Here is a 15,681-nt window from a genome sequence, read left to right on the forward strand (position 1 = left end):
CACCCGGGGGGGGGCTCTTTTGCCAGGGGGGGTCCACGCTGCATCGGGGGGGGGGGGGGCGCTGCACCCGGGGGCGGGGCGCCACCCCGGGTGTCCGCCCCCCCTAGGAACGTCACTGCTGCGAGAAGGTCATATTGGGCCAGATTCTGTAAATAGTGCTGATAAAATTCAGCCCGCAATGCTGTTCTATAAAGGGCACTTCAGGATAAGCTCTCTTTATAGATAGCATTGAGTGCTGAATTTGGCGCTCAGCTCACGTCATTTGAAACCTGGAGGAAATTCTGGCTTGCACATGTTTTGTGAATGTCCCTGACCTGCCCATGCCCCAACAACGGCCGTGCCCCCTTCTGAGTTGCATGTGATCTATTTTAGGCACCCATTGTTACAGAACAGTGTGTAGCCAGATTGGCGCCCAAATTAATATATTAAACTAACTGCTGAATCTTGCCACTGAGGATATCTTCTAAGACTAAAACAGCAACAACACTGGGAAAAGACCAAGGGTCCATCGAGCCCACCATCCTGTCCACGACAGCGGCCAATCCAGGTCAAGGGCACCTGGCAAGCTTCCCAAATGTACAAACATTCTATACATGTTATTCCTGGCATTGTGGATTTTTCCCAAGTCCATTTAGTAGCGGTTTATGGACTTCTCCTTTAGGAAACCGTCCAACCCCTTTTTAAACTCTGCTAAGCTAACCACCTTCACTACGTTCTCCGGCAACGAATTCCAGAGTTTAATTATGCGTTGGGTGAAGAAATATTTTCTCCGATTTGTTTTAAATTTACTACCCTGTAGTTTCATCGCACGCCCCTAGTCCTAGTATTTTTGGAAAGCATGAACAGATGCTTCACATCCACCTGTTCCATTCCACTCATTATTTTATATACCTCTATCATGTCTCCCCTCAGCTGTCTGTTCTCCAAACTGAAAAGCCCTAGCCTCCTGAGTCTTTCTTCATAGGGAAGTCGTCCCATCCCCGCTATCATTTTAGTCGCCGTTCACTGCACCTTTTCCAATTCTACTATATCTTTCTTGAGATGCGGCGACCAGAACTGATCACAATACTCAAGGTGCCATGGAGCGATAGAATGGCATTATAACATCCTCACACCTGTTTTCCATACCTTTCCTAATAATACCCAATCTTGTTGGGAGTTAATGACTTTGAATAACTTTGTGTCATCAGCAAATGTAATTACCTCGCTAGTTACTCCCATCTCTAAATCATTTATAAATATATTAAAAAGCAGCGGTCCTAGCACAGACCCCTGAGGAACCCCACTAACTACCCTTCTCCATTGTGAATACTGCCCATTTAACCCCACTCTCTGTTTCCTATCCTTCAACCAGTTTTTAATCCACAATAGGACATTTCCTCCAATCCCATGACCCTCCAATTTCCTCTGTAGCCTTTCATGAGGTACCTTGTCAAACGCCTTTTGAAAATCCAGATACACAATATCAACCGGCTCCCCTTTGTCCACATGTTTGTTTACTCCTTCAAAGAATTGAAGTAAATTGGTCAGGCAAGATTTCCCCACACTAAAGCCGTTCTTACTTGGTCTCAGTAATCCATGTCCTTGGATGTGCTCTGTAATTTTGTTTTTAATAATAGCCTCTACCATTTTCCTCGGTACCGACGTCAGACTCACCGGTCTATAATTTCCCGGATCTCCCCTGGAACCTTTTTTGAAAATTGGCGTTACATTGGCCACCCTCCAATCTTCCAGTACCACGCTCGATTTTAAGGATAAATTGCATATCACTAACAATTGAAACAATTAAGGGCTGTTCATTCCCATTTTTATGAAAAACTGTTTGCCCTATTAGTACAATCAATGGCTCTGTCTCAATTGGATTATTTTAGTTATCTTTGGACCTCTTTTACCAAACCATGCTAGCGATTCCTGCTCTGGCAATGCCGTTGAAGCCCATTCACTTTGCCATTGCCATGCCAGGAATCCTACCATGGTTTAATAAAAGGGGCCCTTTTTGTGGGAACTACTGACTTGCTCTTGAAAAAACTTCAACTCTTGCAAAACACTGCAGCCAGATAAATTTTTAAAAAGATTATGTTTGACCACCATTGTTTATTATGCTTCATTGGTCTCTTCAGGTATGGGCTGCTTTTAAATTAGCCTGTTGTATTTTAAAAACTTTAAATGGTATGACTCGCTCTCAATTTCCTTCTGGCAGGTCAAGGGATCGTCATTCTTTGATTTTTTTTTTTCTTGTTTTAAGTCAACTTGTCACAAGAAAACATTAGAATTATCTTCTTTTTAAGAGGTTCAGATTTGGAATGCTTGTTTCAAAAATGTTTTGGATTAAGTGGTAACTTTTTGTTTTCCTTTTTCTTTAAATGGCATTTGTATTGATGCTCCGATTATGAGCCGTTCTGGAACCAAGTAGATTAAATATGAGAATTAGAATATGATGTTAATGCACATCCATGCTAACAGTCAATGCTATATCCCATGTTAATTTCACATGTGCAAGATTTCCATACTATTTTACAAGACGCTGTGCCAAATGTAGACCCTCTATTAAAGTAGGTTCAGGACTGCACATCAAAGGCCCTCTATGATTTGCCTTATTTGTTTATGTAAAAATATTCAGACGATGTACCTTTTCTGTTCAAGTGTAATACTTGGTAAATAACTGAAATTAAATAAATAAATAAAAATGTTCTATGACTAGAAAGAACAGTGATTTTTTTTTTTAAAGCTGCCCATGGGGAAAACCAACATAGAACCACCCCACCCCCAATTTAGACATGGGACCAGCTTTTTAACATAGCTGCTTTTTCTGCAAATGGATCAGATCCCAGCATCGGTGCCCCCCTCAGATGGCAGCCCCCAATGCCATAATTCCCCCAACTGTACCCCATTTGAGTGCCCCTTGTGGCACCACCCCCCCCCCCCCCCCCCGATAAAGATCCCTCCCCATGGTACACACATTCTGATCAAGACCCTCCACAGTACTGACTCTCCGTGCAATGACGTTGCCCATGGCGTATACCACACCTACCCCATGGCAATCTCCTTTCCAGGCCTACCCACCCAGGTGCAACCTATGTAATTGGGCCCCTCTGCAGCCCCCCACCCTTGACCAATTTCCTGGGCTTACTGTTGTTCCTGGTGTCTTGTGGAGCTGGACGGATGCCCATTCCAAATCTTCCCTCCTTAAGAGTTGGGCCATCCAAAATGGCCACCAAGACCTCTAGCAGTAATATCTGGAGGGTCTGCTAGGGGTCTGGCTTCCAAAAAATACAAAAACATGATATTACCTCTAGAATTTTGAATGACCCAAACGTCAAGGCAGGATTTTGTTTTGCATCAATGAGCTGCTTTGCAGGATTTTGCTTTGCAGGAGCTCATTAATGCAAAATTTACATTAACCTCCCTGTTTACTAAGCTGCACTAGTGGCTGGTGATGTGCTAGTGCTGACATAGTCCATTCATTTTGAATGGGCTGTGTCAGTGTTGCTGTTTGACTTAATAAACAGGGGGGTAAATTTGTGCAAACGTTTGCTGTTGTGAAGTGACTTTGCAAAAGTGAACTTCCTGCAAAAGTATCAGAACTTTGACATTTTTGCATGTCTCTAAGCATTTTTTGCACTTTTGCAAAATCACATTTTCTATAAGATGTTAATATTACAGATTATCTGATAAGGTATAAACGATCCATGTTACCTTGAAAAACAAACGTAATGTTTATTTTAATTATTCAAATTGATATTCATACCTTCATTTGTATTGTAACTTAATGAATTAAAATAACTTAAGACTGCATTATGAAGATTTCTAGTATTGAGGAACGGCAATTTTATTGTGATGTACACAGGAACAAATTGTGGTATAACAGTTCTTTATATGTATACCCAAGTTTGATTTGTCCTTGCCATTCTCAGGGCACAGACTGTAGAAGTCTGCCCAGCTCTGCTCTTGTACTAAAAGTTCTTTGCTTCCTTACACTTTCTTTGTTAGGTTTCAATAATGAAAATGGAACTGACTGCCCTTCAGCCTGAACTAATTCAAACTTCTGCAGAAACGGAGAAAATGATGGTCAAAATAGAAAAGGAAACAGTTGAAGTTGATGCCAAAAAGGCATTGGTATCTGCAGATGAAAAGGAAGCCAATGAGGCTGCAGCTGCATCCCAAGCTATTAAGGTAAAAATGAATAATCTTGCTAAGGAAAGCAGTGCAGTGTAGCTTTTGTAGTTGAGAACTGAGCTTCCGAAAATGAATCTTTCTGCTATTTTATATAACTACATTTTTCTGAAGATAAACGGTTCACTGTAGTCACATGTATAGGTAATGTCATCCAACAGTGTTGGCCATAGAGCATACTTCCTGAACTTTCTGGAAAAGACCTGAAGGGCCTCAGAGCTTAATGTCAGTTCCCATGGTCATGCAGTGTGCCTCAGTTTGTCATGTCTGAGGCAAATGGGTGCACTTTTCTCTATCATTATTTTCAGCCCTGGGCTCACTGATCTCATCTCATGGTTTCCAGTATCATCTTTATGCTGATGACACCCAGCTATATCTCTCCACACCAGACATCACCGCGGAGACCCAGGCCAAGGTATCGGCCTGCTTATCCGACATTGCTGCATGGATGTCCAACCGCCACCTGAAACTGAACATGTCCAAGACCGAGCTTATCGTCTTTCCACCAAAACCCACTTCTCCTCTTCCTCCGCTCTCTATCTCGGTTGATGGCACTCTCATCCTCCCCGCTTCATCTGCCCGCAACCTCGGAGTCATCTTTGACTCCTCCCTCTCCTCTGCGCATATCCAGCAGATAGCCAAGACCTGTCGCTTCTTTCTCTTTAACATCAGCAAAATTCGCCCTTTCCTCTCTGAGCACACCACCCGTACTCTCGTCCACGCTCTCATTACCTCTCGCCTTGACTACTGCAACCTACTCCTTACTGGCCTCCCACTTAGCCATCTATCCCCCCTTCAATCTGTTCAGAACTCTGCTGCAAGTCTTATATTCCGCCTGAACCGATATAATATCATCCCTCTTCTCAGGTCACTTCACTGGCTTCCGATCAGATACCGCATACAGTTCAAGCTTCTCCTTCTTACCTACAAATGCACTCAGTCTGCAGCCCCTCATTACCTCTCTACCCTCATTTCCCCTTACGTTCCCGCCCGTAACCTCTGCTCACAGGACAAATCCCTCCTCTCAGTACCCTTCTCCACCACCGCCAACTCCTGGCTCCGCTCATTCTGCCTCGCCTCACCCTATGCTTGGAATAAACTTCCTGAGCCCTTACGCCAAGCCCCCTCCCTACCCATCTTCAAAATTTTTTTTTTTTTTTTTTAATGTGTACCCCGCGCTTTCCCACTCATGGCAGGCTCAATGCGGCTTAGGTACTTATTTGTGCCTGGAGCAATGGAGGGTTAAGTGACTTGCCCAGAGTCACAAGGAGCTGCCCGTGCCTGCAGTGGGAATCGAACCCAGTTCCCCAGGACCAAAGTTCACCACTATAACCACTAGGCCACTCCTCCACTCCTTGCTCAAAGCCCCCCTCTTCAATGTTGCTTTCGGCACCTAACCTTTATACCTTTCAGGAAATCTAGACTGCCCCTATTTGACTGACTGTACATTTGTCCTTTAGATTGTAAGCTCCTTTGAGCAGGGACTGTCCTTCTATGTTAAATTGTACAGCGCTGCGTAACCCTAGTAGTGCTTTAGAAATGTCTAGTAGTAGTAGACAGGAATTGCCCTTGCTGCTGGGGAAACTGGACTTGTGAGTATTGACTTGCTGGGAGTTTTGTATCTCAGCTCTTGGAAAGATGAGAAGAAAGACTGTGGATTAAAATGATTAATATTCTATATGTTTATATACTAAAGTCTTTGTGTGTGTTTAGAAAGGAGAAGGGAGCTTAAATTTAAGTCTTTGAGTGTGTTTGAATCTCACCCTCCCATCAACTCCCACATACTCTAGGCATATTCTTTGAGAATGTTAGAATGCCTTTGTATCACTCCATGGTGCGATCATACCTCAAATATTGTGTGTAATTGTGGTCACTGTATCTCAAAAAAGATATAGCAGAATTAGAAAAGGTACAGAGAAGGGCAACAAAAATGATAAAGGGAATGGGATGAATTCCCTATGAGGAAAGGCTAGGGCTCTTCAGCTTGGAGAAGATGGCGTCTTTGTTTGTTATCAATTCACAAGCTCAAACCAACTATCTTGTCACTTGGGGGGGGGGGGGGGGTTAAATTCAACAAGGTGTGGTAAAAGATCGCCCTTTACCGCACCTTGATGCCCTGTGGGATTCGGCAGGATGCTGACACCCACCTCACAAGCAGCATTATTCCCACAACCCAGGACAATCAGGCCACAAAGACATGGCCTCATGCTCCCGGGCTTCAAGGAGAGGGTCCTCTCCAGTTCTGCCTGCACCTCCCCACTGACTAAACCCCCCCCCCCCCCATCTGCACGGTCCCCCCCCAGGGTCTACCCGGTAGATCTATGAAGAGGTACACAGCGCCATAAATGAACGGGACGCTGTGCCCAAATGGGATGTGCTGTTGAACATTCTGATGATCCCCGTAAAAAAACTATATGAAGTATATTTGAAGATAGATTGAATATATGAAACTGGACTTTGTAAACGATAAACGATTGGATGTTTGGGACATAATTAGATTGTGCATTGAATAGTCCTCACATCTACACTGATAGGTCTCGTCAACAGGATTATAGAATAGCATGAACAAATTCAAATTTGTGCCAATTAACATCGATAATGGTTAGCATCCAATTATTGACTGTAATTGGCTCATTAACTAATTAAATTCCACGCACATCTCATGATCGCACCCAGTTTTGGGCGACCTTTATAGTATCCAGGGGAGAATGCATAGAATCCAAATCATGTATGTTGTTACTTTAAGTTCCAACTCTTTATTGATTTTCAAACACAACACACTTAACATAAACATCCCCCCCCCCCCCCCCACACACACAACATATCAAGAAATCTTGCATGTACGCTGGACTAAGTACATTGTTACTGATGAAAAAAATGATTTGCAGAGAAAGCAGGCGTAATCTCTACAAGACACATTTCTGGGATCAACAATCAAAGCAAATGTTTGTGCAGACTTTTGCTTTGATTATTGATTCAAACCTTGCTGATAAAAATGGCGGTAGAGTTTGCACCAATGTGGTCATGTTTGATTATTGCCCTTCTTATGTTTTCACAGTAGCCAGGGGATGAACCATGTTACTTTAATGTGCTTTCCTATATACAGGTCTTCCACATCAATATGCAGGAAACCTCTAGTTCTATGTTACGTAGCTCTCCTGTTGTCATATTACTATATAACAAACGGCCTTATAACACTTTGTTCTAGTATGTTTCAATAAGTGTTCTTTTTCTAGGATGAGTGTGAAGGAGACCTTGCTGAAGCAATGCCAGCTTTGGAGGCTGCGCTCTCAGCTCTTGATACATTGAACCCTTCAGATATCTCACTTGTGAAGTCAATGCAGAATCCACCAGGTCCTGTCAAACTGGTCATGGAGAGCATTTGTGTGATGAAGGGAATTAAACCAGAGAGAAAACCGGATCCAAGTGGATCAGGTAAAATTCACTTTTCCTTTCTGTGTTTTGTTATCTGTTATTAGTTCTAATGCAATTTGTATAGCATGAAATGAGATTGAAGGGGGGCAGACTCAAGAAGAATGTCAGGAAGTATTTTTTCACGGAGAGGGTGGTGGATGCTTGGAATGTCCTCCCGTGGGAGGTGGTGGAGATGAAAACGGTAACGGAATTCAAACATGCGTGGGATAAACATAAAGGAATCCTGCGCAGAAGGAAGGGATCCTCAGGAGCTTAGCCTAGAATGGATGGCAGAGCTGGTGGTTGGGAGGCGGGGCTAGAGCTGGGCAGACATATACGGTCTGTGCTGGGGCTGGTGGTTGGGAGGCGGGACTAGTGCTGGGCAGACTTATACGGTCTGTGCCAGGGCTGGTGGTTGGGCGGCGGGGATAGTGCTGGGCAGACTTATACGGTCTGTGCCAGGGCTGGTGGTTGGGCGGCGGGGCTAGTGCTGGGCAGACTTATATGGTCTGTGCCAGAGCTGGTGGTTGGGAGGCGGGGTTGGTGGTTGGGAGGCGGGAATAGGGCTGGCCAGACTTGTACGGTCTGTGCACTGAAGAGGACAGTACAAATAAAAAAGTAGCACATATGAATTTATCTTCTTGGGCAGACTGGATGGACTGTGCAGGTCTTTTTCTGCCGTCATCTACTATGTTACTATGTTAAAATCATATATATATATATATATGTATATATATGTATATATGTATGTATGTATATATATATATGTATGTGTATCATGTCTTTAGTATTTTGCAAATAGGTTTATTTATAGCACTTATTCTAAGTCAAGTTCAGAGTAATATAATTTCTCCGAGGACAGGCAGGCTGACTATTCTCACCATTGGGTCGTTGTACGCGACGGCCCAGGATACCGGCAAAAACTTGAGAGCAAACGAAGAAGTCTCTCAAACGTTCTGTCGAATGGGCAGAGCGCACCGCGCATGCGCAAACGGCTTCCCGCCTGCGACACGAGCATGAGTCCCTCAATTTCTTTTTGACTGCGTCTTGAGTGACACGTTATTTCTCAACGGCACTCAGTTTTTGGTTCAGGAGACTAATTTTCGTGTTTCACCGCTCCCCCATTTTTCTTTTTCACTTGTGCTTAGTTTCTCTCAAAAAAAAAAAAAAAGAGTTATTTCCCTTATTTTGTTAGTTTTCTTCACTTGTTTAAGTTTCCTTTCTTTTTCGTTGCGGCCACCTTTTAGGCTGCTCGGCCGGGTCTTTTTTTCCCTTTTTGTGCCTTTTTATTTGGCACGATTGAATCCTTTAATTTCGCAGCCTCTGTTTTTCCGTCCATGTCATCGAGGACTCTCAGCGGTTTCAAGCGTTGTACTCGCTACAACCGGACCATCTCGGTACCGATCCCCATGCGTGGTGTCTCCAGTGCCTTGGGCCCGAACATTTGCCAGCTGCTTATAAGCTGTGCTCTCTTGTGAAAAAGTGGACCCAAGTGTCTTGGGAGGCTCAGTGTGAAAGACTTTTTGCTGATCGGTCCAGTCCTTCGATGTCGGCATCGGTACCGAGGTAATGGCTGACGAACAACCACATCGCGTTGGGAGCAGCGAGGCATCGAGTGGGTCTCCACCTGTCTGAGGCCTTCTGCCATGCAGCCCCCCCCCCCCCCCGGGACCAACCTTCGTCAGACCCGGCCCCGAGGAGGCGTGAGGATTCCACGTCCTCCTCTTTGGTACCGAGGAGTCTCGATGACGGGCGTCGAGCGAAGGCTAAGAAGCACCGTCATCATTCTCCTTTCAGACATGGTACTGAGAGCTCCGGGGAGCTGAGGGATTCAGCACCCAAGAAATGTCGGTACCGAGAGGACTGCTCACCCTCTATATAGGAGGTGCCGATACGTCGGTCTTCTGGCAGCTTGATACTGGCTCTCGAGCCCCCTCAGATTCTGCCACCGGCTCCTACACTGGCCCCACAGCTTTCTCCGATGGAGGCTCTCGACGAGTGCATCAGGGCCCTTCTTCCAGAGCTTCTGGAAAGATTGCTGCGCCAGTCTGCTTCGGTGCCAGGGGTGCTTGTGCCTTCTGCATTGACTGTGGAAGCGGAATCTGGGCCTTCGCCTGTGGTGAGGTCCCCGTCCTCGGTGCCGGCCACCACCCGGGTCGATTCTCCCTCGACGTCAGCGGAGGAAGCTTCACCACAGTCCAGGCAGGGGTCGACTTCTCAACATCCCCCTCGAGGCCATCATTCCTCAACGTTGAGACAGGCTCGGGTTCGGGCTGCTCTTAGAGAGCTTATGTCCGACACCGATGATGAGTGCTCGTGGGAGGAAGAGGAAGATCCCAGATACTTTTCGGAGGAAGTATCTGGGTCCCCTGTGACAGCAGCAGTCGGTAAGGGGGTGGGCAGCACAAGTTGGTGCGGTGGTGGTCTGAGTATGTGAGTCAGGAACTGCAGCCAACAAGAACACCCTAGGAGGATTCCTTCACTTATGGCCTCTTCCGGGAGACCTCTGTACTCGGGGTCTCGCTCCTGGAAACCTCTTCTCTCAGGGCCTCTCTGATCTACTCTGTTTCAGGGCATTTAAACATCTCCCAGTCTGAGTCTCATGCCTCTGACATGGCATGTTAGTGCCATACCTGCCATAACGTGGGCTTAAATCAGTGAGGCAGCATTCTCAGGGACATCTGCCACTGTACCACTCATTCCCTCACATGGCACAAAAGGAAGATTCTCAAATTTATAGTTTATTAAAACTTACTGTACCACCCAAGCTAACTTGCAGATCTGGGTAGTTTAAACAAATAAATAAAAGCCAGAAAAGAACTACAGTATTTGACAGGAACGAGGACAGCCATTCATAGTAGAACAATCAACCTTGACAAAATAACAGGGAAAAACACTAGGGAAGTGCAAAGAGGGAGAGGGGGAAGGGAAAGGTCAAGGAAAGTTTTTAGGAACAAACTGAGGCAAACTCTCAATCCTTAGCCAGTTAGAACAAATGCTTGTCTGAATAGCCAGGTTTTGTAAGCAATCTTGAAATTTTTAAAAGGCAACTCAGAGCGAATGTCATGAGGGAGAGAGTTCCAGTGGAAAGAGCCTGCAAAATAAAAGGCAGATGGCGGGTGAATTCGAATTGAGCAGATTTTGGAGATGGAAGAGCCAGTTGGTGATTATTTATTGAATGGAGTAGCTGAGCAGGGGATACGGGATAATCCAATTTGCTAGATAGTCAGGAAGGCCAACTCTAAGATCTGTGAAAGTGAGTGTACGCAATTTAAATATAACATGTTTCTCAACAGGGAGCCAATGGAACTTCTGGAATAAAGGAGAGACATTGTTGTATCTACGCACATAGCATATACGTTTAATAGCTATAGTCTATATGGGTTGTAATTTCTTTAAGTTGGCACATTTCAATGTCCTCTCTCTCTATTTCTCTTCATTAACCATGTGGATCACTCTAATGATTCCATACAGTGACCCCTAGTTGATGGGAAAGGCAGGGAGAAGATGCTGGAGATGGTGACTGCAGCTCCTTTTGAATGCTTTCTTTACTCTTCTTCCCTCCATGTTCAATGTCCAGAGCTCTCTGTTTGATAGCCTGATGACTTGCTGACATCATCCAGATGCAGAAAATGCCAGTAGGGGTTCCCTTCAGCCTGCAGACAGAGGATGAATGGATCCTCACATATTTAGTAATGGTCGTGTACCCCTGTCCTGACAGTTACAGGCAGTGGTGTGCTGGAGCAGGCTGTCACAGGCTCGCAAGAGCCGGTTGTTAAGTTTTTAAGAATTTTGGGAGCCGGTTGTTAAAGTAGGGCCCTCCATGGCTACTTTAACAACTGGCTCCCAAATGTGGGCTTGGGCCCCCTGCTGAATTATCTTTTACTTTGCTGGTGGGGATGCTGAGCCCTGCAAGCCAAGTAAATAGACTACTGCTGCTCCCCGCTCCTTGTTTCCAGCATGCTGCTCAGAGCAAGACGTTGGGAGTGGTGGCAGTCCATTTATTGGCTGCCAGCAAAGGTATGCCTAGCGTGCCCGCACGAAGGGAGGGAGGAGAGAGAGGCAAGTGTTGCTCCCCCCCCCCCCCCCCCGGCCACCCCTGGCCCTTCCAACTGCAGAGCTGGCTACGTCCGGAGAAAGAGCCTGTTGTTAAAAATTTACCAGCACACCCCTGGTTACAGGAGATGTTTAGTTGAAGTTATTGCAGCTCCAAGAGGTTCCATAAGTTAATGAATAAAAGGTTCACATACTTTTTCATACAAGGATACGTTATTGAATCTTTTTGTTGAAAAAATAATCTCAATACTTTGTATGAGTTATTCGTTTAATGGGGTTATCATTCTCTTATCACAGGTTAGATTAGGATCTAATCATGTTTTGAGTATAAATGATGCTGAAATATAGACTATCCTGGGGGTTCACAAACTCTTTCTTGATGCTTTAGCTCATTATCAATTAGTGAAGGGATAAATAACAGATGTTAAATCATCCAAAAAAAGCTTTTGCCTCACTGTCCACATTAACATTCATACTTTACCATCTGTGGTAATGTGTGCTTCATTTTCATCTCATTAACATAAATCATTAAAGAACATGTGAAACTGTGTACTAACAGCTGGTGTTAATACAGTTATAGTATAATGGCACCTTACTTAGATTCTCAAAGGTGAGAATGACTAAGCAAGAGGCCTTGTCAAAATATTTGAAGATTGTCTCATGAGAAATATAATCAACCTTGAATGGTCTATGATTTTCTTGGTTTTAAGAAGCAGCTAAATTATTCAGAAAAACATTTCTTAGTACTGCTGCTTTAAATTATCTATCAGTTCTGTTTGCTCAAAGTGATATGGTAGAACATTGGCTGCAAAGTCAATATATTATTAGCTTTAATACTGTTGCCTTATATTTAACTTGTACACTATAGTTGTAGTTTAACATTCTGATTTTATTTACAAACAGGAAAAATGATAGAAGACTACTGGGGTCCATCAAAAAAAGTTTTGGGAGATCTGAAGTTCCTTGACGGTTTGAAAGCATTTGACAAGGATAACATTTCTCCTGCAGTAATGAAGAAAATTAGAGAGAAATTTATAGACCACCCAGAGTTTCAACCTTCAATTATCAAAAATGTCTCTTCAGCTTGTGAAGGGTTATGCAAATGGGTGAGAGCTATGGAGGTGTATGACCGTGTGGCTAAGGTGGTTGCCCCCAAACGTGAACGCCTTAAAGAAGCCGAAGGCAAACTTTTTGTTCAAATGCAGAAATTAAACACCAAGCGGGCTGAACTTAAGGAGGTAGTAGACCGCCTCCAAGCATTAAATGACGAATTTGAAGCAATGAATAACAAAAAAATAGAATTGGAAACCAATATAGAAATCTGTTCACAGAAGCTGCTACGTGCTGAAAAACTGATAAGTGGCCTGGGTGGAGAGAAAGACCGATGGACAGAAGCAGCGAGATTATTGGGAATCAGATACACAAATCTTACTGGTGACGTGCTCCTGTCTTCTGGCACAGTGGCTTACTTAGGTGCCTTCACTGTGGATTATCGTCTTCAATGTCAACAACAATGGCATATCCTGTGCAAGCAGAAAGAAATCCCGTGCTCTACTGAGTTTAGTTTAAGTAATATTTTAGGCGACCCAGTGAAAATTCGTGCTTGGCAGATTGCTGGTCTGCCAGTTGACTCTTTTTCAATTGATAATGGCATAATTGTTTCTAATTCAAGAAGATGGGCCTTAATGATTGATCCACAAGGACAAGCCAATAAGTGGGTAAAAAATATGGAGAAAGCCAACAAGTTGTCAGTTATCAAACTTTCTGATACAAATTATACAAGGATTCTTGAAAATTCTATCCAATTTGGAACTCCAGTCTTGCTTGAAAATATTGGCGAAGAGCTTGATGCTGTTTTAGAGCCTGTATTACTGAAGCAGACATTCAAGCAACAGGGAGTGGAGTACATTAAGCTAGGTGAAAATATTATTGAATACTCCAAAGATTTCAGGTTCTATATCACTACTCGTATAAGGAATCCGCATTATCTCCCAGAGGTTGCTGTCAAAGTTTGCCTTCTAAACTTCATGATTACACCTTTGGGTCTTCAAGATCAACTTCTCGGAATTGTAGCTGCAAAGGAGAAACCACAGCTGGAAGAAGTGAAGAACCAGTTAATAATAGAGAGTGCTGCCAACAAGAAACAACTGAAAGAAATAGAAGATAAGATCCTTGAGGTTCTTTCCACATCAGAGGGAAATATTTTAGAAGATGAAACCGCTATTAAAGTGTTGTCTTCCTCAAAAGTGCTATCAGAAGAGATCTCTGAAAAGCAGCAGATTGCTACTGAAACAGAAAAACAGATTGATGAAACCCGACTGGGATATAAGCCAGTTGCTGTTCATTCATCCATTGTCTTTTTTTGCATCTCGGATATGGCAAATATTGAACCTATGTACCAATACTCATTAACTTGGTTCATTCATCTGTATGTCCATTCCCTTGCTCACAGTACAAAGAGTGATGATTTGAATAAAAGAATTGAGAACATTATTGAACATTTTACAAAAAGTATTTATAATAATGTATGTCGATCACTGTTTGAGAAAGACAAACTGCTGTTCTCTCTTCTTTTAACCATAGGCATTATGAAAGGCAAGGGCAAGGTTGATGATGAAATTTGGCGCTTCCTTTTGACAGGAGGTGTTGCTCTTGATAATCCGAATCCCAATCCATCTTCTGACTGGCTTTCTGACAAATCATGGGCCGAGATTGTACGTGCATCTAATCTGAAGCCCTTAGGGGGGTTTATGGAACATGTGAAAAACAATGTTGTTCAATGGAAAATGATTTACGATTCTGCAACACCACAAAGTGAGATATTCCCTGAAGAATGGAGCACTCTAAAAGGATTGGATCGCATGGTCATTCTGAGGTGTTTCAGACCAGATAAAATTGTTCCAGCCGTTCAAGAATTCATTGCAGACAACATGGGAAAAGCATATATTGAGCCTCCTACTTTCGACCTTGTAGGAAGTTACAATGATTCAAACTGTTGTGCACCTTTGATTTTTGTATTATCACCAGGTGCTGATCCAATGGCAGGTAATAAGCATTGAAGTTAAAGTGTACTTTTGTTTTGAAAATGTTGTTTCTTCGATTATCCTAGTACCAGCTGGATATGACTTTTTATCAATGACTAAACAATCCTACATTTTCCATTTTCTCTGCTTGATACATCTGTGTTCAAGGAGAGAAGACTCAAGGATACATCACCAAACAGGGTCCTATGCAATAAAAGTTTACATGTATATTAAGGACATTTTGTGTGGCTTGGATCAGGTGGCAGATCTTTGCTGGGCCTGGCAAGTCTTGACATCTCCCTGTGAACGATATTTCATTCTCCCTATCTCCTCCATGGCAAACCTAAAGGGGCTGTGGAATATCCCAACCCTTCCCCCACCCACACCATCCCTTGGAGTTTTATTGCATAGTCTTGAAGATATTCTCTGATATTCAGCATGAGCAGCATCACGGCCACTGATATTCAATGGCACTTAATTGGGCAGTGCCGCTGAATATTGGCTCTGACTGCCAGGGCAGTCAGTGGGTGGAGCCAGAGAAGAGTCAGCAGTTATACAGGCACCGTGGCCATATTCAGCACCAGTGCCTGCATAGCTATGTGGGCAGATAGGACGGCACAAAGGCATAACCCACATAACCTCTGGCTTGGCAACATAGGTGCCTGGACATGGCCCAGCAATAAATATCTCAGCTTAATTCTGCTCTCAGCTGTCACCGGCTTAAAAACCACTGACGGCCTCAGGCTGAATATCGGGTGGATCATTTTTTTCCCCTAATTTCTTATAACTTGTACAGTGAACCATACATTCAAAGAGTGCATTTTGTTTGTATACATTCAGATAATCATGATTTTGGTCATTGCTAAATTTGCAGGTTAAAAGCATTTTAACATGTAAAAGTAAACAAGTCAGTGGAAAACCTATAAATGAACAAACATGTTGTCAACGTCCATTTGTTTTCCTTCCTGCAAAAGTAATTTTAGTTAGGTGGAATCGGCCTAATTCTCAGTTGCAG

At 43.7% G+C, this 15,681-nt stretch overlaps 1 protein-coding gene across 1 annotated transcript in view; it reads left to right on the forward strand.

The window, feature by feature from the left end:
- DNAH3 (dynein axonemal heavy chain 3) overlaps positions 1–15,681 on the forward strand; it is a 232,988-nt gene that overhangs the window by 192,338 nt on the left and 24,969 nt on the right. The window contains exons 50-52 of the mRNA XM_030212342.1: positions 3,991–4,173; positions 7,410–7,608; positions 12,547–14,688. Coding sequence (XP_030068202.1) covers positions 3,991–4,173; positions 7,410–7,608; positions 12,547–14,688 — 2,524 coding nt within the window. The remainder of the gene's footprint in view (positions 1–3,990; positions 4,174–7,409; positions 7,609–12,546; positions 14,689–15,681) is intronic.

Source organism: Microcaecilia unicolor, chromosome 8, assembly GCF_901765095.1.
Source record: "Microcaecilia unicolor chromosome 8, aMicUni1.1, whole genome shotgun sequence".
In the NCBI taxonomy this organism is placed as follows: domain Eukaryota; kingdom Metazoa; phylum Chordata; class Amphibia; order Gymnophiona; family Siphonopidae; genus Microcaecilia; species Microcaecilia unicolor.